Source organism: Prinia subflava, chromosome 4, assembly GCF_021018805.1.
Source record: "Prinia subflava isolate CZ2003 ecotype Zambia chromosome 4, Cam_Psub_1.2, whole genome shotgun sequence".
NCBI lineage: Eukaryota > Metazoa > Chordata > Aves > Passeriformes > Cisticolidae > Prinia > Prinia subflava.
Window position 1 is genome coordinate 51,955,354 of NC_086250.1, and position 22,128 is coordinate 51,977,481.

At 37.6% G+C, this 22,128-nt stretch overlaps 1 protein-coding gene across 3 annotated transcripts in view; it reads right to left on the reverse strand.

The window, feature by feature from the left end:
- Positions 1-22,128, reverse strand: part of CADPS2 (calcium dependent secretion activator 2) — a 288,930-nt gene that overhangs the window by 182,932 nt on the left and 83,870 nt on the right. For all 3 annotated transcript variants that reach the window (XR_010080295.1, XM_063396763.1, XM_063396762.1), the window contains exon 3: positions 8,625-8,957. Coding sequence is in view for 2 of the 3 variants with exons in the window: in XM_063396763.1 (XP_063252833.1) it covers positions 8,625-8,957 (333 nt within the window). In the remaining variant the exon portion in view is untranslated. The remainder of the gene's footprint in view (positions 1-8,624; positions 8,958-22,128) is intronic.

Sequence of the window (22,128 nt, forward strand, 5' to 3'; positions counted from 1 at the left end):
AAATAGGCACTTCCTTGTAAACATTTCAGAAGTTTGAAATTATGAACATCTAATCACAAATCAGACAGCTTCAGCACAGACACCAGACTGAATCTGAACAACTATCCTTGAGGCTTGTAATACGAAGGATGGGAATAAATGAAAGGGCACACAGCATCTCCCTGCATGATAGCTCTTCTCTTGAGAATCAATCCAATTTCAAGGTGAGAAGATATCTGGGGTGGACAGCCTGAAAGCTTAGAAATTGAGAGATTAGAGATCAGGACAACAGAGGAGACAGCTGAAAAGGTGTCCGGAGAGCTCTCTGATTTTTAGGACAAGCCTTCCTAGTGGACAAAAAAAAACCCCACACGAATTATAGTTCATTCAAAGAGAGCTGTAGATTTCTCAGCCTTTTTACATGAACAATTACTCTTGCACAGGGCACTCCATCCTGTATTATGGAGCTGCTATTACATTTCTATTTAAAATATCACAGAATCACAGAATAGGAAGGGTTGGAGGGGACCTGTGGAAATCATCTAATCCAACCTCCCTGACACGGCAGAGTCAAACCTAAGTGTACAGATGGGACCTCCCTGAGCAGCCTTTTCTGACAGTCTGACACACTCAACATAAAGAAGTTCTTCCTGATATTGAGTTTACGGCCAAAATATGTATCTATCATATATAAATAGAGAGAGAGAGAGAGGAAGAGACAGCTCATTTCCACATTCATCTGCATCTTTACCTCTGGAGTGACTGGGGTGCAGGAACCCCCACGGACCTTGTTGTGGCAGCTAGTTGCAAAGAAACTTCCTCTGAAGAAGGAAGAGCTAAGAAAAAAACTCCAAAAACTCCAAAAATGGGGAAAAAAGCATCTATTCTTCTGAACAACAAATTCACCACCAGTGAGTCAGAGAGATGCAGAAACAGGGTCATTCTTTTCCTGTGGCTTTTCCACAGAAGTAGCCTCACACTGGCTGCTGAAGACACCTCAGGATGAAAAATGCTGCAGAGAAACAAGTGATTGTCTAGGCAAAACTTCTTTACTTCAAATTGATAAAGAGGAAATATAGACTACTATCATGCCATAAGAAGAACAAGTGACAAATTCATGCCAAGGGTCATTAACTTGTTCAGCTTGCTCACAGGGATTCATTCAAATTCACATATAAGCTAGCAGCCAGACATATTCATAAACTTAATCATCAGTCTGGAAATGTGGCTGTAAAAATGATTTGTTTTGTATTCACCTGCCTGAAGACATAGAATCTCTCCTTTAAAAAGATTAAAAATAAAAAAAAAAATACAACAGCCATTGGTAGAAAAGATTTATTTTTATTCCTTAATACCAAAGTAGACAAATTTTATTCTCATCTGGTAATATAAAACATGATGAGTCAAATGCACTGGTGATTTTAATGTAAGTGCAAGTGCTGGATATTTTTGGCTTTGAGTGTTCAGGCAAGCTTAACTCCCTTGGATCTAAAACTCAAGCAAATGTCAAAACACCAATAATTACTTCATTAAAGCTCCAGAAGAGTATTTAGGGGAAGAAACACAGGCAAGGTAAAATTAAAAGCTTAAAAGGATTTCCTTCAACAAAGCCCAAAACAACTTCCTTATTTCTTTGTGCTAACACAGCCATTCTACTGCTGCTCCTTCACTCAGTGAATGCCAAAGACAGTATCAGAAAACAAAGCAGCTTGAAACAAAGATCTGCAGCCAAAATCCCAGTATCTATGATTTCCATCCTCATAGAAGGTGTAAGAGAGAGCAGGGTAGATGGGTGACTGATTCCCAGCTTCTCTCTGCTGATTCCCAGTCAGGCTCTCATGACAAGAGAGGTGATGCACAGGAGAACAGGCCTATGAGGAGGCCAACTCAGACAACACAAGGAAATCCACTAGTTAATGAGTGCTGATACTCTCTCACTAGACACCCTAAATATCCAACTCCCTCATGCAGATGCAGAACAGAAGCCACATATGCATAAAGAGATCTAGGACGGAAAAATCCTCATATAAATTTAATCTTAAAATAAAAGTGCAAAACTGTCCTTCAGACTTTTTTTCTTACTGCTTATACTGGACAAATAGAGGTTTGAATAGTTTCATGGTTTTCAGAAGATCCACTTGTTTTTATTTTAAAAGTGTATGTCAAAGCCAATTTTCTTCATCCAATAGCTGAATAAGAAGGATACTGCAATATTTCAAGTACTGAAAATGTACTGAAATGGTGCCAACACACCAATTGTCCCTGGTATTTTCACAGTATTCGTTTAGCTACAAACAAAAATAATTCAAAGTATTTAATTATGTAGCTTGCATGGCTTCTAAACTTTGTTCAGAGTTAGATACTTAAGCATGGTAAAAAAGTAATTGGCATTTCCAAGGATGTTTTAATATTCTTTCCGTCACTCTTCTATCATTAGAATAAGTGAGAACAAATCAGCAACCTTTGGGCCAATCATAGACTTTTTTCCCAAAGCAAACTCTGCCATTATAGAAAAAAAAATTTATTTACAGGAGCTAAATCACTCTTGCTCCAGCCTATTTAAATACCATCACTGCATGCTAACAGAACTGAAGCACCTGGGGTTACAAGACTTCTTTTTTCATCAGAACTCATATCATTAAGCTGAAAATCCAAACTAGCCTGACAAACACCATTCATTTTAGCTCTGAATTTCTCACAAGAAGATTACAGAAGTAATCTTGGGAGGAATAGCTGAGGTTGCAGCACTGCTCCCCAAAACACTGAAATTTTTTTTGTTTGAGCAAGACCTTTCCAAACCTCTCGAATGGAGGTAAAATACTAGTGAAGCACCTTAGAAAAAAAAAAAAAGAAAATATAACAACTGAAATAACTTTATACTAAAATCCTATATGCATGTAATCAGAAATGACATCTCATGAATAAAAGGCAACATCCAAAATCCTGCAGGAAATGACAATTTATTTCTTCTATTGAAATATTTGGTTTGAATTATTCTGCTCAAGAACAGACAGTGGCAGATATTTCTTCCCCTTGAAGAGGGAAAATCAATCAGAAAGCAAACTTTTTTTTTGGTGAGAGGACAGCATGGAGGAAGATATATTCTGAAATTTACAGGTACTAGAAACTAAAAGCAGATGTGTGAATAAGCCTGAAGTGTGATTATTTGAATTTTTCTGCTATAAAAGGCATGAAACACTTTTCAGGTTGACAGACACATAGGACAATTTTAAAGGACTGACTTGCTCTTTACGTAAGGAAGGACATCACTATTATCCCATGACAATGTGCAGAAGCTTTCTAGACTCACATTTAGCATATAAAAATCCAGTCAAAACTTGAATACTAACTATAACTCTACAGCCTCCCACAGTCCCACGAAATCACTGCTTTTCTTCTCCCCAGACATCTCTCACATCACTGCAGTCCTTTCTGCCCACTGAGAGGCCTGGCAGCTTCTACCCTCACTCCTGTCCTGTCTGCATCCACTCTGCAGTGTCTGCAAAATTCTCTTTTATCTAGAGAGCAAAAAAACCCTGCCCCATGCTGGGGCTGTGCATCAGCTACCCAGCAATAAATACGCAGCAGGTAAAGCCTGAAAGTAGCAGATCTCCTATGAAGTATAAAGACTGTGGTAGGGGATTACTTTTTTTTATTTTAAAGGGCAATGGGAATATCTTGGGCCAGGTGAAAGGATATTCTGAGCTCTGTGGGACGTTTAAGACACCAGTGAATGTCTTAGCTAACCACTGATGTTACCTTGAAAATACAGCAATGGACCTGGCCAATATTTTTCACAGGTTACTTTGCTGTACAAGGTGTGATTGTGCATGAAGTAAGGAATGTTGGTGACCATCAGAAATACACTGGTTTAACAGAAGCTCTGGTCACATTATAGCATCTCACAGAGTCTGTGTCTTTTCTTGTGACTAAAAAACCTGCAGATATACATATTTATGTGTTCCAGAATATACAGCCCAAACCAAATTTTTTTCCTGTGTCAGGCCTCAACTGAAGGAATTAATGAATCTGTTTAAGTTCTGGTCTAAAAACTAAACAGAACCTTAGTACTTGTTTAATTACTTCAAGAAGAAGACTATCAACATCCACTGAAACTTCCTGTACAAAGATATCATTGTTCTTTGTGCTTCATAAACTCACACTTGTCCTCATAACATATAGGGTATAAAAATATCCAGATGTATGAGAAATTCTGTGATCCGTGAAATAACTGCACTACTTTTCACCATTTTACCAAGGAAAGGATCAGAATTCAAAACATGCAAAAATCACGACAGCCTTGCTACAAATTAAATTGCTCTTAATCTGACTTATTTCCAAAACTGCATAATTAACTGGACTTCAGAAAAGTGCTGGGTGAAAGCACCATAACCATCATTATTAAGCACCATTATTGAGCACCGTAAGCAGACTTCAGTCAGAAGAAATTCTTGACAGAAACTACTCCTAGAATTAAAAAATAAAAATATTTATTATGGAAGATACAATATAATCCATTGTTCTCAATATTAGACACACAAAGAGTTACATCTTGCAAAAGCTAAAGATAATCAAGGATCAAACACAATTCAAGTATTTTAAGCAGATAACTGTATCTTCTAGCAAAGTACCATCTAAAGCTATTTCCAAAAAAATTAGTTTGTGGTTGATTCCTGAAACTGTCAAGGCTAAAACACTTAGCAAATAATTCTTCTTAAAAACTGTTCTGTTATACTAAAAATTATTTATTCTTGTTAGAAAACTGAATGCAATTTGCATTCTTTCATTATGAAAGTATTGTTCTCTTCTCTGGGCACCCAAGAAGGGGATTTAGATCAGCCAAAAAAGGCAACCCTAAAAAGGCACTTTTGAAATAAAATAAACTCCTGTTAGTTATCTTCTACACCAGTGAATAATAGGAAAAAAAAAAAGAAAAAAAAAAAAAAGAAAAAGAAAAAAAAAAGTAACATGTTTGATCTCTGTAAATCAAAGAAATTTAAACAGTTGGGCCAAGCATCTCAAGTGCAAGTCAAGGAGCTTATTAATTTCCACCTAACTGGCAATCATTTCTTTATCATGAAACACAGAGTGAGGCAACACAATGTAAATAAAAATCAGGTGTAAGTCTTAACACTTACAAAATTGAACCTTTTTAATCACTAAGAGATGTGGGTGGTTGACAGCAGTTGCTGGCCTTTCTCTAAATTGTGGATTTGAAAACAAGATCACAGAAGTCCTCAGCATCCTAATGTGAACATCTTGTTAATGTTCACTACCTAAAGTACAAACTTAGGCATTTAGTGTATGTTAAAAGATTGTGAAAAAAGTTATTCTTCAAAGAAAAATGCATAAAATTCTCATAACTATGTGGACTCCATTTAACAGTGTCCAAGAGTTGACATTATGATTCACTTTATTTCTGATTATTTTTTCTGGTGGTTGAATGAATGCTTTCTGGTGGTTTCACTGTTATAACATAAAAAATAGAGAATGGCAACCAGTGTGGACCTGCAGGAATGCACACCCCAGCAGAACTGTCTGCTGGGCTGAGATATCAAGATACCACTGGTTTAAGAGTTGAAGGAACAGGCTGGGGAGCAGAAGCAGCTGAAATTCAATAAAAAGTTTCTAAATGCTGAGGAAGTTGCAAGGAGGAGGCTGCCAGACAATACCTCCTGAGGTTATACAGAGCACCCTTGTCTGCTTAGCAGCCCTGTAGGAGCAGGATAATTTACTCTTATCATCAAAATTGTAAGACATTTTTCTGTTTCCTATTTCCAAAGGACTGGAGGGTATAAAAAAAAAAGGCAGAGAGAAAGAAGAGTTTTCTGCACAAATTATAACTGTACAGATTTGCTTTTAAGGGTAGCTGTTTCTCAGAGCTGGAAAATATACAGAATTTCATATATCTGATTGTCTGCTAGAAGAACAGGCTAGAAGCCAAACTAATCAAAACCTCTATCAAAAATACAATTTTAACATCTATTTGGTCTTGGACTTATCTCACTGCTCCCAGACACTATTGATTGTCATTATCTGCATGTCCCTAGTATTCTAAACAGCAGCAGCAAAGGGAAATGAAAGTGAGCATTTCCATAAGAAGACAGATAGAGGCTTCTAGGGCAGAATGAAAACTGCTGGTGCCGACTGAAATTTGAGACTAACTCCATCTTATCTTCTATAAATAGACTGTCAATAGAAAAGAATGAGACACAGTCTAAACTAAAATATTATTAAAACTATAATGAGAAGTAAGGGATTTCACCAAAGGAGAAAAGATATTACATTATCAGAGACTGGTTGCTGTCTACACTGCTCTTCTTGGCAAGGTTAGGTATGATTGTTGTCTTTTCCTTTGCAACAGACTTGTCCTCATAACTTTTGTTCATTATGTGCTTGACTGGACCACAGGAACAGGATATGAAAATTGTTGTTGGTAGCAACTCTGTTAGAGTACATAATGGAAGGTTTTGCTTCAGCAAAGTGACCTCATCCTTGCCTCAGCAGACTAAAATCTGCAGAAAGCTAGAACCCCAAACAAGGGTATAGCCTTGAAGCCTTTCCCTCTACATTCTTTCCAGCTTGAAGTACATAGGTGCTCATGTATTTGCTCCTGAAGAAGTAGATTTTCATTACCTTCCATCCTCTAATACCTACATGAATCCGGGGTAAACACTGTGTGTATGTCAGAGCCCTGCATGGGAGATTTTGCAGCCTTCAGTGCTCAAAAGCAGGAAGAGCAAGAGAAGCACCTTCTATTAATTCCCTTGAGTCACCTTTGCACATGTCAGGGTGGTCAATCTTTCTCCCTTCTTACCCACAACAAGGTTATTTTATTTACTTTGCAAGTAAAAAATAAGAAAAGACAACCATTCCATGCTCAAAATTCTTCCATGTCAGAAGACAAAAAATAGCCACTAGGATGTTTCAGTCTCTCTGTGGGTTATGGACCAAGAATTTAAGACAGAAAATTGTTGATATTTGCCAGTTTTGGTCAATCAAATTTTATATAGATACGAACCAATATAAAGATGCCTTCAAGTATACAGATACAATAACCTAGTGGATGTATCATCAAAACCATTTCTAGACTAAGGGAACAGTCTTGTTCAATTGTTCAAAGTTCTACAGGTCATACTTTTTTGTGTTCCTCTAGTCCAATGCAGACTAGCAGCAGATTTTGACCACCCATAGCAATGTACAAAGCAAGATTTAGCAATCACCAGAGGACAGAGGAATCCATACTGAGTTTCTACTATAAGCAACAAGTTATCTACTTGGCAAAAAATAGTGGTTTTTTCATGTTTCCAGATAATGGAACAGGTTGCCTAGAAGGTTTGCACAGTCTGTCTCCATTCTTAGAAGTTTTAAGACCTGCCTGGTAAAGCCCTCAGTAACCTAGTCTGTCCTCACAGCTGACCCTGCTTTGAGCAGGAAGCTGGACTGAATGACCTTCTGAGGACTTATCCAAACTGCCTCCCACACCTCTGTGTTCTACTGTACATAGAACCCTCCCAAAAATAAGCAGAATTGTTCCCCCAGATTTCATTGCTTCTTCATCTTGTTACCAACCCACATATCCCAGAGGCTAAGTGATTTACAAGAATGTGAATTTAGAGGCAAAAGGAAAAAAAGAGGGGACAAACAAGGTTAAAAAAAAAAAAAGAAGGAATACTTTCTTTTAATTCAAAACACTGCTCATAATTTGATGCAGCAAAGTGTTACATACTGCAGATGTTTAGATCATGTAATAGATACATGATTTCATGCTACACTAACACAGGTAATTTGTTCCTATATTAAGATGGCCTGTAACTACAAACCAGCCTTCAGCATAATATATGAAAAACATTTCAGCTGTAATCTGGTTGACTATTTTATAGACAGTGTAAGAAGATGTGTGATGCTTCATCTATGCTGCTTGGTCGTGGAACTTGCAAAAATACCTTCTTCTTCTTCAGGTTTTTCCTCCTTAAGTAACTGCTAATTTACACTTCCATCACTATGAACGATAGTTAATAAAATATTTTTACATACCAACTATATTACTGATTAGTGAGAGATTATACATATAAATCTAAATATGACTGTTGAATGGACTGTCTTGGCCTCAGTAATTCACAGGAAAAATCACTTATTCAACAAAACAACAATGCAGAAATATGAAAACTAGCTTTGTTAGAGGATGCTTGAATTGAAGCACATTTAGTTCTGACACCTGAACCTTCTAGACACTGGATGTCCAAGAGGAGCCTGAATCACCTCTCATCTATTTATGGCAGCAAATTTCTTTTAAAGAGTAACACACAGGCTCAGAAAGGTATGTGCATGCATACGAGGGTATTCGTGTACAGACCACTAATCAGAGGGTATGCAGACCATGGCACATTCCTCAGAATCACTCAAATCCTGTGAGCTGTGACTGTAAAAGGAGAGCCCTGTAGCACAAGTACCATGTATTCTGCAAACCCTTTATCCATGTGCTCAGCAGCAATCAGATCATGCAAAGACTCCTTGCTGAGCAGTCTCATCTCCTTGGACTGCAGAGATGTACCTTAAATTGAAGGATTCTACACACAGGGAGGACTTGCTGGCAGAGGGGAGATATTCTGGACACAACAAAACCAAATGACACCAATACTTACTTGGCAGGCATTATAAATCAACTGGTGCTCCAATTTTTTGATACCTAGAATCTGCTGAAACATTTCATAAAGCTGTTCCTTGCTCAGAATCAGCTCTGATACAGCACTTAAGGCCATTCTATTTGGCTGTTTGCACAAGTCCTCTTCTCCCCTGTATATGGCATCGTATTTGGCTAGCCAAGAACTCAACACTGTCTCTTTGCTTAATCCATCAATTTCCGGCAAACTTCGGACTCTCTTTTCTATGTTTTTCTTAAAAACATCTCTAAAGTCACTTGCAGAACATCCTCCACTGTGGACCATTCTTGCAACCCGGTCACTCTTGAGAAATACCTTTTAAAGTAAAAGAAGAGAAAAAAAAGAAAATAAACAGTTAGGCTTGGACACACATACAAAACAATCCCTGTATAAGGGAATACAAGCTAGTATTTTGCTTCTACACAAGATGGCTTTATATAAAAGAGGTATACAGGCCAAGTTTGTTATGTTTTTCATAAAGAAACGAGTGACCCTGTTGAAACCAAGTTTCCACACTGAAAAAGTACTAAGTAGTTTTACATGCATTTATGCATAAATTTACAATATCCAGACTAGATGAACTTTGAATTAACAGCAGCTAATTTAAAATTTACCCACAATGGGACAGAAATCCAGGAGGAAAAAAAGAAAAAAAAATCCCAACCCCAAAAAAGGAAAGAAACACCACAATCAATAGTAACAACTGAGATGACACAAAGCTCTTTCTGCTACTGCAGATACAATACTGGAGACACAATATGGGATTCTTTGTGTAAAATCACCAAAGACCAACATAAAAAAAGCCCTGCCCAACTACTCATACTCTAAGATATGACAAAACAAATTACAACAACAAACCAATTAAATGAGCTCCAGCACTCTGTAAAAACTTTCCAGTGTCCAAGAATGGTTATTCTCATCTCTTCTTTTAGAAGGACCTTGGCAAGGTCGATCTTTCCAGACACTGTGTGTGGCTCATTGATAGGACCAAGCCGCATGAAACTGTTTCTCTATGAGATGCAACCAACAAAAAGCTGATGGTGCAGTACAATCAGCTGTGCAAACAATGGATTTGCCTTGGGCAGGGATTAAAACTAGATCATGTCATTGAAATGATAACTCAGGGAGAACCACCTGGTTTCTGCAGCTAAGGGAAATGAATCAAGGCCCTCCACTCTGCATGGTTCAGCTGCTGGAGGCTTGGGTGCCACACCAACACCCCAAGCACAGCTGAAATGCAAGGAACAGATGGGAAACCACAAAGTTGAAACAGAACCATCCCCTTTCTGACTGTCTATTTTCTCAAATCTGATGTGTGAAATGGGAATTAAGCATGCATTTTCAGGTAGTCATTACAGTCCCCAAGAGGCATAGCAAATCATAAATGATTTTGTGTATGGAGATGATAGCACAGTAGAGCTCTGACTCCAGGCTCTACCTCATGGTAGAAGATGGTGTACCTAACGACCAACCTACAATACTACTGTGCTTCACTTTCAAATTACAGAAAAGTGAGTAGGAGAGGAGCTGAAAAGCTGATCAGAGTATAAATGGTATAAAGGTGCAAGCAAATCAAGAAAAAATAATTCTAAAATTTTTAGGGCTTGTCAATGCATGTTCTCTTGTAGCATATTTTAAAATGCAGCTACTTATTAAATGTATTTTCCAACAGATATCCTGATATTGTTCACAAACACTACAGATTAAACCTAAAAGTATTTGCTCAAAGAGATTATTTTTAAAAACTCCATCACCAATATATGCTAATCACGTTATGTTCTAGCATTACACTTCCTTTTACGTAAATATAAGTATCTAAAGTTAAATTCTTACCCATAATGGGACCTGGCATAGTTACTGTCAACTAATGCTTATATTAATTTCCTCAAAAGCCTATACAAATATTGAATCTTATTTCAAAACAACTCATAGTCAGAAATTCCATTCAGCAATAAAACATTAACACAAACAGGTACAAGGATATTAAGACTTTCCTTGTTTTAACAGTCTGCAATTACAAATGATTCATTCCTCTAACAGCTTCACTGGTAAAAAGATGATTTCAAACTTCTTATTTCAGCTACTTTGTACTATTCATAAACAATTTTTAGTCTTCCATCACATTAGCCTGCATATTCTATGAGAGAAAGCAGACGCAGAAGACAGTGAGAAATCTAGAATATTTATAGACTGCCCACCCAAAATCTCATATTCATGCAAGATTACCCAATCTGATGTATTGTTAATGTAAATGGACCAGTCTTGTAAAAAAAACCAAAAAAACCCACAACAACAAACAAAAGAAACCACCCCAACTCCAAACCTGCAAAATACCCACTGTGATAACATCAGCATATCATTCACCTTTTATTACCTTCTCAAATAAGACTGAAAAGTCTTATTATTCCAAATGATTAATCCTGAATGAAAGGGCTGTAAAGCTGCTAGCACTTTCCTTGATTTATGAGCCATACTAATTCAAAATTCGTTTGTGATTCTGAAGTTGATTTTCCAAGAGACTTTTTTTCCAGGAAAAACCCATTCCATTTTTTAACCACTTAACCATGGAAGGCAAAGATTATTGTAACATTTGGTGCACATAAAATTCACAAATAATGGCATGCTCATGTTGGACAAAGCAACAAGTCTGTGCAAAAAGAAAATACAATCTGCATGTGCCCTTGACTCTAAAATATTCCCTTCTGATGTGTTTTGGGCCACAAACTGTACTTTTATTAAATTTTCAAAAAATTATTCCAAGATAATTATTTTTCAAGATACAGTGGATATAGAAGGAAATTACTCAAGATATAAACCCAAGGTGTGAATAACAGAGTATGAAAAACATGGTTTGTTCTGCAAAAGAATCCACTGGACCTAAAGCTCTTACTGTACTACTCCTAATTAAGTGGAAATTTACCATTTTTTTTCCTGAGGGGAAAAAAAAAATGTAACATCATCTTTAAAATGAACCATTTGCATTTAAGATAATTAAAAAGCAATAATAACATTTTAACAAAACTATTTCATATGCAAGACTTTGTTTGCAACAAGGAACTATAAGAGAGCAGAAATTCTATTAGGAATGTATCAAACACATCACAAATTTAAAACACTAAGATGTATTAAAAAGCTGTTAAGTCTTGTTAATCCTGTTCCTGAAAGACATATGGTATACCCCATGTTGAATGTAAAATCCTTTGCTTCAGTTAGACGTCTTGAGATTCCTCTGCTTGGCTTCAGAGCTTTCAAAGATTGTATGTATGTATTTCCCCATGAGGGAAAATATTTTTATTGATATTTATCTCTAAAGCAAAAAACTCATTAAGTACATTCACTAAATCTCTGGTTCTTACTGCCTCCATTCCTGTATTTCAATTGATATTAGACTTAGTTCTAATTAAATAATCATTCAAAAATTTACAATATTAAAGTGTTATCTCAAGTCTCTCAACACTAGGGGGGAACTGGAGAGAAAAAATACTATGAGGTTTGAGTGTAAAATATAAAATACCAGAAAAAGTTATTGTGGGCACAAAGAAATCTAATTCTGCATGGAACTAGATTTGGCAGATAAGCCACGATCTTTTGGAAATCCACACATTATTCAGAAATAATTTGACAGGACTCAAAGTTTTTAATGAAGCTTTCCTGTCACTACCAACGTTTTCCAGACTTCCTCAAAGACATCCTGGATTGGCACTATTGTCACTCAGCATTTGAACTTCTAGTATCATTCCTAGTTTATTGAATCCCCAAATCAACATCAATTGTCCATGTTACTCACTGCTAACAAATTACCACACACTAAAAAGGAATGCCCTATTAACAAATAAAATACATTCTGCAGAAAACATAGTTCAAATGCAGGTTTCAATGGGCCATATATATCCACTTTGAGGAACTTTTTCAATTCATGTTATTTAGAATCCTCCTAAATCCTTTGGACTGAACCACACTTTCAGTTTCTGATGGATAAAGTTCAACTCATTCAAAGGCGAGATAATGCATTTTAAAAAAATCCCAATACCAACTGTAATCTACAGAAGCATTGCTTAAATTCATTTTTTTTCCAATCATTACACATACACAATTTCAACTACTGCAAATGCTAGTAAAAAAGCCCAATTCAAAATAGTCTTTAGGTTTAGATAATAACATTAAACATATATTTTGGTTAAAAGATGAAAAATCATTATCTAGCAATGCTTACAACTCAAGAAAATGTTCAAAATATTACAGAAACAACTGATTTTCACTTCTAGAGCACACACCCCTTAAATAACTTTTCTATTTATTGGACATCATACCAAATTTAACTAATTATATAATTCAGCAACACAAACATGATTATCTTATTCTCTAAAGCTTAGGAAAAAGAAAATTCAAGTAAATGTAGTAGGGCAGGTAAACCTCAAGAATGATTGCTCAGGCTCTGAAAACTTCTTGCTTATCTGGCCTCTGTACACCCAGTAGTGCACAAGCACCAACATTCTCCTCCTCTTTAAGCAATGCAGCACTTGGATCTTCTTTTGCCATTTTCCACAAGAGCCACTAGATATTTTTCTTTGTTTTTGATGGTCACTTCTGTTTCTGTAGCTTGGAGGAGTTCCCATTTACACTTTAGACATGTCCTATGTTGTAACAGTCAAGGCTCAATGCATCATCTTTCATGGAAAACATGGTGGCAGCTCAAATCACACACTATGTCTCTGGGACAGCTGATTTCTAGACGTACCAGACACCATCTGAATCAGCTTATTACCTTACAATACATATTTCAAGCTTCATAACAGCTTTTTTCACTTCTGTTAAATTCTGGCACTCTGGATGCAATCCCTTGGGCTCCATGCCCGTTCCAGCACAGTAATGGGTGTGTGATGGGTACACCCAGCCACATGACCAAACCAGCACTAGTTTGGTACAGGCTCCAACAGAGGTCATGGCCTGGGCCACAGCTTGGCCAAGAGCTCCTCTAGTTCTCATGTGTTCTCTGAAAACCCCCAAAGGAGCAGAGTGACCCAAGTCAGCACCAGTGCCTACGACCTTGGAACACTGATCAGCCAATTCACACAACAACAGCAGATGGCTTTTCCTAGACCGGTTTATCAAGGAACAAAGAAGGCTGTGGGTACAAGAAACCTCACACATACCTCTCTCACTGCATGCAATTTCAGTAAAAGTCAGCCACTGTGTTCCATATATATGACAAATGAAGTGAATTTTCTTTGAGCTCTCCCAGCTGACCAGCTGGAGAGCCTGGCTGCACAGCAGGGATTTTCCCTTGAGCCTCTCAAGGCTGAGACCATTTACAATGGCAGATCTTTGGTAAGTGACTGGTATTGTGTGTAACCTTTTAGCATAACTTTGACTTCTGCCTTGGTAGCTTTACTTATGCCTTTTGAATCACTGTTCAAACAACTGTGCCACAGAGTACCAGAGAGAACATTGACATTGAAGCTTGTTATATTGCACTTTCACAACACCATATTAAAAATGCTTTTGCTAATACCTTTCACAAGGCTTCTTTAAGAAATCTAAATCACCTATTCATGACAACATGGAATAAAAACCACAGGCATTGCACAGAGGACCTCTAGATAATAGGTCACCTAGGAGTTCTGGTACCTTCCTCCTTCTATTATTAGGATTACTTGTATGTCATTCTGAATTAAGCATAAAACAATCCCTTCTTCCAGACTACCAACCAAAGCTGTAACAGGGATCTCTGCACTGATCCAGACCATAGGAAATACTTAATTACCTACACTTGAGCATTCATAAGTGACTGCATTAACTGCTCCAGCTGATGCTGCACATTATTTTACCTGTGAAAATACATAATGTCTTTCTAATTAGGACTATGCAGGTATCTGTTTGCCTCCTGAAGCTTGCTAAGGAGACAGAACTACAGTGTGGCCTTGGGCTAGCACCACCAGTCCAAACACATTCTTTAATGGTGACATACTTCCAAAGACTCCACCAGAAGCTGACACAATTGTAAATGTATGTATTGCTGCATGAGGGCCAAACACTGCCCTCCTAGAGCAGCACAACGACTGACGAACCAGGGAGTTAACTTCTTAGATCCCCAGTGTGTTATTCAGGACAATGTACTGCAACTGATGTTTGGGGCATCCTTAAAACACGGTAATGTTAGAACAGAACCTTTTCATATCACTTAGAAAAAGGACTGTCATGTAAGGCCTAAAGATATTTCTCTTTGAGATTTTTTTCATAAGTACCCTATCACTCAGACACAGATACACAGCTATGGAGAGCAACATTTTGTTCTTATAGATGTGTTCTTGTTTTAAAGGAATTTTCTTGTCCTTTAATCCTACCAGAAGCAAAGCTGGAACTACATTAAGATTAATGGCAACTATGTCACATCAGAAATTGTCAAAAAATAAAAATGAACAGAAGTACCTCTTTGATAAAGACTGAGCAAGGGCAAACTTGACTTTGATAGAAGTCCAACGAATATTCAAGTCTATGAAAGCTTTTCAGGTTTCTAATATACTTTTCTGATTTGTTCTGTACTCAAGCTCCTACTGTGCTCTGTACAATTAGAACTCTTGAGTTTATGACATACAGAATAATTTTTTTTGAAAAAGACAGCAATTTTCCAGGGGTAAATTGAGCTCTAAAATTTCTGCAAAAGACAATAATTCTCTTCCTTCAAACTAAAAGGAACTGAAAAGAGTTTCTGATTTAAAAATTGGATGTAACATGCATCATCATGTTGTGCTAGAAGCATTATTTGAGGCAAAACAAAGCATAAGGCATTTATTGTGTAATATTAAATAGCCCCTATGCAGCTACTGCAGCAGCTCTTCAAAGCCTCTCATAGCACAGCTCATTAGCAACGCTTGTCACTGTCAAGAGATCTCATCAACTTAAAGACCTTCCTGTTCCACAGGAATAAAAATTACTCCCATTTCAGTCATTAATGTGAGCAGTTTTCTCTGGGACCAGCTCTCACACCCCTCAGTAGTTCTGCTCTAGACTGAAACCACACAATGCATCACACCAAGAGCTGGGGCTAGTTTGATGAAGGTGCAAAACTTGTGACAGTTTGGAGAACAGCTTCCACAACTCTGCACTCTAAGAACAAAGGCTTATTCCTAGCAGCAGTTAACATATATCATGACCAGTGCTGTTTGCTGCTATACCTTTGAGCTGCAGAAAAAAACATTATTTCAGATATGATGATCTCACTGCACTTGTAACAGTCTTGAATGAAAGAAAAAAAACCACACCAAAAATTATTAAGTTGATATTCAGATTAGTTCAGCTAAGCACATTACAAGAACAAGTATCATTTGAGGTCAAGAATAAATAGTTAATGTAGTAGCATCATACATTCAAGAGTAAATACATTAATTATTTTTATGCTCCTTGAATAAAATTACAGCATTGGCTACTGAAATAAGCATTTATATCAAAGAAGACATTAAGAGTTATCAATTAATTTTAATAGCTACTTCTAATAACTCTTGGCTGCTGAACATGAGTTGAAATTGAGCTAGTTAATGAGATTTGCTCAGTATTTTGAAATCAGAAGCACTTTTCACATTTTTAGAAAAAAAGTAAATTAGGCATTGCTTGCAGGTCTTATACCTCCCTTGTTCTCTTTCATACTCTAGAAATATCTTCCAGGCACTATTTTGATTTTTTTACAATGAAAGATCAGAGTTAAAGGATCCTATTTTTAAATCTAGGTAGAGTCTTCAGAACAGAGTCCTTACCTTCAGGTTAAAAAAAAAAAAAAGATATTTTAAGAAATCATGCTTAAAAACTCTGATTACTCTACTTCAGAATGTCCACCATTATTTTGTTAATGAAAGGTTACTTCTCTTAGAAGTATACTACATCATACAGTTTTCCTTAATTTTGAGGGGGTGAGAAATCTGAAATAATAAAAAAAATAATTTTGGCTAACAGTGAGGTCATGGTTTTTTGTTTGTTTTTAAAACCTCTTTAAAGCAGCACACTATATTAAGGTGAAAAAAGGAAATAAAATTAAAAGCAATAAACCATCATCATCCAAACAGGCACCATAATTCAATATTTTCCCCTTTTTTTTTTTTAATGTATTTACTACCCATCCTGAGCACATTAAGCTATGATTTCTTCTTATTAAGATTAATGGTTCAGAAATCACTACTCGTTGAAAACTTCAGGTGATTTGCTTTGCTTTCTTCAGCTCTTTTGGGCACTACAGCTGCACACTGGATATTTACCACAGCTTAGCCACCAGCTCTCTGTAAAAAAACCCCAAAACTCAAACTCTTGAAAATGAAAATGTGTGCTACTGCTCCAGGGGTACATGCTTGTAAGCATACACAACACTGTGCACTGGGATTTGTTCTTTGCCAGCTTTTTCAAAATGCACAAGCAATTGCCAATGTCTAGCCAAATTGCTGTTCCTGATGGCAACACATTTCACAGAGTCATGTACTGCAATGTTCGTGCCTTGGGCACAAGAACTAACAGAGGTATAGTGACAATCACCATAAAAAATCCACAAAAGCATTTCACCCAGAGGCAGTGTTTTCTCCCAGGTTCATTTATTAAAGTTAACCAGCTACCCTTTTGAAAGAAGGAAATTTAGCTTCTTTTCACTGCTGACAACAGCAACAGCAGTTTTTGCACCTCTGGGAGACATCGTATATACATTTTTGCCTACATGAGCATGGGTGTGGATTACTTTTGCCATGCCTCCACTTGGAACAGGCATTGTGATCTTCCCTTTAACAGTACAGTTTCCCCTTTGACCAAGCCCCATTGCTCAGGCTGAAGCACTGAAGCATTGTTGAGGGACTCTGTGCATCACGGCACTGGCCCTCAGGTGGTACCAGGATTCAGCAGAAGTTATTCTCCAAATATCACCTGGATGTATTCCCTCCTGAGTGACTTCGCTCACACAAGCAATGAATGTTCATTTTAGATCTCATTCACAGGCATTTTAGATCTCTGCAGGCTGATCCACAGCCACATATTCAACTCTAGCAGCCACAAAGATGCAAATCTCCTCAAAGATGATGCTTGAGAATGCTCATGCTAGACCCTGCATAAGGGTAATTACAAGCAAGCAATTACCGAAATGACTTCTCATCTTCCACTTGTCTATGCCAGGGAGAAATCTGATAAATAGGTAAAAAACCCAGCAGAAATAGATCTGCATATTTAAAAATGTTGTGATGCTTGGTTTGTTGAAACATAAGAAGCAGGCAGCTGTTAAAAGAAATCTTTGTAATTCTTTGTCCAGTAATGGCATGGGAAATCTGATGTGGTGCTGGTGAGAAAACACTATTCCTTATGCATATTGCTTTTCTCCTGGCTAGGATAGTGTACAAATGCTGTAGGCAATGCCATGAGGTCTGAAATCACACCTATATGGTCAATTCATCATTCTTATTTGTGGAAATAATGCATATGTCATTGGAGACTGGAGCAGCTTCTGTACAGGCCTAGGATTTCTATCCATTAACTCTCTCCTGATAAAAAAGCTGTATTATCCCGGTACATGTTTCTCAAGACCTTTAGAAACAGGAGAAAGAACAGATCACACACAGTGGATCTAGAATAAATCAGGAAGTTCAGTAGTTCCACAGCAGAAATAGTACTCAGGCTGCCAGAGGAAGATGTTAATTAGCATCACAGCAAGAAAAACCCAACTCCACACTAGACATAAGATGTTTTCAATATCTTTTTAATATATTGACTGATACAGACCATAAGTACAAGAAGAAGTATACTTTATATTGAGCAATAGACAATTCCAAAGCAAGGAAGAGTTTCATGCTTTGACAAACACATTTGTTTGCTTGCAAGTTAAAAGCAGGGCTTGTCTTGTCACCACGCCAGATAAGCCACAAGTGACCTATTCTGCTATTTTCCCAATTTATTCAGGAATTGGCAATTGAAGCAGACATGAAACTGTCTGGAGATACAAAGCAGAAGTTTTCCTTAACCATGTCAGGAATTTCTTCCTCCACTGTGTGGGGTTTCAACATGCTCACTGTCCTCGGTTATCTCCATCGCCATCAACACAACAAAGAAATAATTTGCAAAGCCTTTTTTTACCAAAGTGCATTTTCTTGGTTAGTAAAGTGAAATTTAATGACAGCATTAGGAGCTGATCAGGACATTGCTTCCAGAGTTTCTTTCCTCTTTATAAGAGAGCAAATAGCTTGCTCTCTAGTATGCTGATTCTGTCTGGCCAGAACTCCTCCCTGTGGTGACCACTGGATAGTTACAGGTTATGAGAATTTCAAAGGGTCTATTTTAAATAGCATAAAAAGGCTTTTAAATTGAGTCTATAACACAGCATGCCTTGATGATGTCACTGTAAAAAGGCTAACTCTCACTTCACAATTCCTATTTTCCAGGAAATTCCATAAGGAAGGTGTGTTGCCATGAGGTTTTTTCCTGGTTTGCCGGGCGTTCATATTAAAGGAGAAATGTGCAGTTTCTCGCGCTCGTGAATGTAAACACAGGGCCATGTTTGGTAAACACTGCCCTTGTTACGAATTCCTTCTCAAGGAGAAGGGGAAGTTGAATGACAGCCTCCTTAGCCAATGTGGTGGGGAGGTGGGAATTCCATCCTCCAATCCACAGGCCTCATAGGAAATGTACAAAGGTGAGTTTTTGTAAATAAACTGGGTCTTCCTGCCCTGCATGCTCGATGAACCCAGATCTGTCCCCGAGTCTCATTTCTGGTTAGGCCTCGCGGTGATATCAGAGGAGAACCTTCTGTTGGAACTGTTCCAGTTCCAGTTTATTTACAAAAACCCACCTTTATACATTTCCTATGAGGCCTGTGGATTGGAGGATGGAATTCCCACCTCCCACCACATTGGCCAAGGAGGCTGTCATTCAACCTCCCCTTCTCCTTGGGAAGGAATTCATAACAAGGGCAGCGTTTGCCAAACATGGTCCTGTGTTTACATTCACGAGCGCGAGAAACTGCACATTTCTCCTTTAATATGAATGCTCGGCAAACCAGGAAAAAACCTCATGGCAACAAAGGTGTCCAACCCTTACTATGAGGGAAGAAGATGAAGGACAAGAAAAGCTGACAAAAGTAATAAAGCAGAAAGAAGAAAGCAAAGATTCAAAAAAAAAGACTTCAAAAAGGAAACATATTTAAACAGAAATAATGAGTAGCAAACAGAATCTTGCTAAAAAGGACTAGGAAAAAACCCATTTACTTAGCTTATTTATCTATTTCACAATCAACAGACGATGACTAGTTTATGCAAAACCACCTCTGGTATCTGCAAACTTGAGAAAAATACACACCTGCTTAAAATCAGTGACTCATATTTTCATTTGCCTTGCTAAAAACGTCCTCAATTCTCTTTTTGGTGTTTACTCAGTGCTGTACAACTCACAAGAAGTCCCAGCACCTTATCCTTATGATAGTTCTACCTCTCAGGATACAATGTTACTAAATATAAAATCCAATTTCTTGCATTAACTGTGAGAAAAATTGAAGTAAATGGGCAAGTACAATAAAGAAGAGAAAAGAGTCCTTCACTTCTCTAAATTTTCCTCTAGAGTCACTTGTGGTTCTAGTTTTTATTCCACTTGACTGAAAGTGGAAGTTATGTAAGTGACAGTTTTCATCATTGGTATTGCACTGGGTTCATTTTGTCAGAGATGAAAAGAATTGGTTATTTCACTTCCCTATTACCATTAATGTGCTTCTGCATTAACCATTTTCACCTGAGTATAGATTAATAGCTTTTAGTTTGAATGAGCATACTACTACATATCTATTTTTAAACATAATACCAGGCACTCTATAGTCAGACCAGGTCTGCTGAGATCCTTCCAGTCCTATCGCCCACCACCACCCTAAATACTTTCATGCAAAGTGAGGACACTGTTTCAGTACATATATTTTTTTACTGATCAATGCCACTTTTTCATTCCCAGTTTATATATTCTGCCACTGCAGCTGAATGCTCAAAAAGGACATAAGCAAATAGAACTTGGGCCAAAGCCACCTGAAATGTTGTCTCATAACATTATTTTTTTTCTGTTTTAGTGACTGAAAAAGTGCCAGCAAACTGACAACTTAAGCAAATGACTTGCCACTTTCTTTCTCTGTACTAATTAGTTTTAGTGGCTTATTTTTTCAGTGGAGTAGAAAGGGCACTGCTGGGTGGGGGGAAAGATGACTGACTTCATTCTGTGGCCTAAGAAGACTGGAAAAGAGCTGACACATTGTGAGTACTGCAAGACTGGGTAGTCACTGGAAAACAATGACAAGAGTAGACCGTCTTAAGCATTTGAAGGCTTATTGATGAGGTCCTAGCTACCAATGCAGCACCATTCTCCTACTGTGATCCCCAGCCTTTAGGGCAACAACAGACATGGGAAAATGCAGCCACTTTCCATCCAAGAAAAACCTTCTTTGACCCTTCCTATGAAGGGTGACATAATTTTAACAGTATTCTTGAGAATTAAAAGTAGTGGGGAGAAGTGGCAGAGCAAAAGATCTATGAGAAAGAACCACAGCTGTGTACTTCGCACCCCAAAGCCAAACAGAAAAGGCTGCTTGCACCTACCGCCTCCTGCACGACCCAACAGCTGCTAGGATAGTTCACTACCGCTGTTTAAAAAATACTTCCATCATTACTAAAATAAGGGAAGCAAGAACAAACAGGCTGAACAGGAGAAAAGAAGGTGACAACTGCCACAGGTATCTAGAACTGCTCGACTGGAATCAAGTAAATAAAGAGATGCAAACTAGAAGATTAAAGGAGTACAAACTGTCCTACAGCCCATGTTTAGCTATGCAATTCATCCATTTTAGACTCCTTTCCATATGCTGGGCAAGGGTACACTGCTCCAGAGGACAACTCAGAGCTCCTAATGCAGGCTCTGCTTTGAAGCACTCCCTAAAGGAGTGGTTGTTTTGGGGTTTTTTTTTTTTTTGGGGGGGGGGGGGTTTGTTTGTTTGTTTGTTTGGTTTGGGTTTTTTTGTTTTTTTTCTTTGCCACAATGAGGACAGAGAAGCTTGCAAAGATTCATTGTCCAGACTGTTCTACAAAACATCCCAAGGCAAGTGGTGTGGATGCCTTCCACAAGTTCTAAACAGTCACAACAGCAGACTTGGAATCATTTGGGAAGAACCAGGATAGAACAACACATTGAGGTTAATTGTAAGCTGATGGGATAGATAATACTAGTTTTGTGATGAGAATGTATTTGGTGTTACAAAAACTGCTTCCTTGCTTCTCCAAAAGACAATCTGTACTTCAAAGTGTTTCTGTTTTAAGAGGAAATAAGAACAAAAGAATGTAAGTGCAAATGCAGGCAGGGACAATGCATCATGAAAATGGCAGTGTTTGGGGAATTGTTTGTTGTCTTTTCTCTTAGAATGCATTATTATTTGTGTGGACATTTCTCAACAGCAACACCATCTCATCACTCAATACAATGCATTTCTGTTCTGGAAAGTTACAAA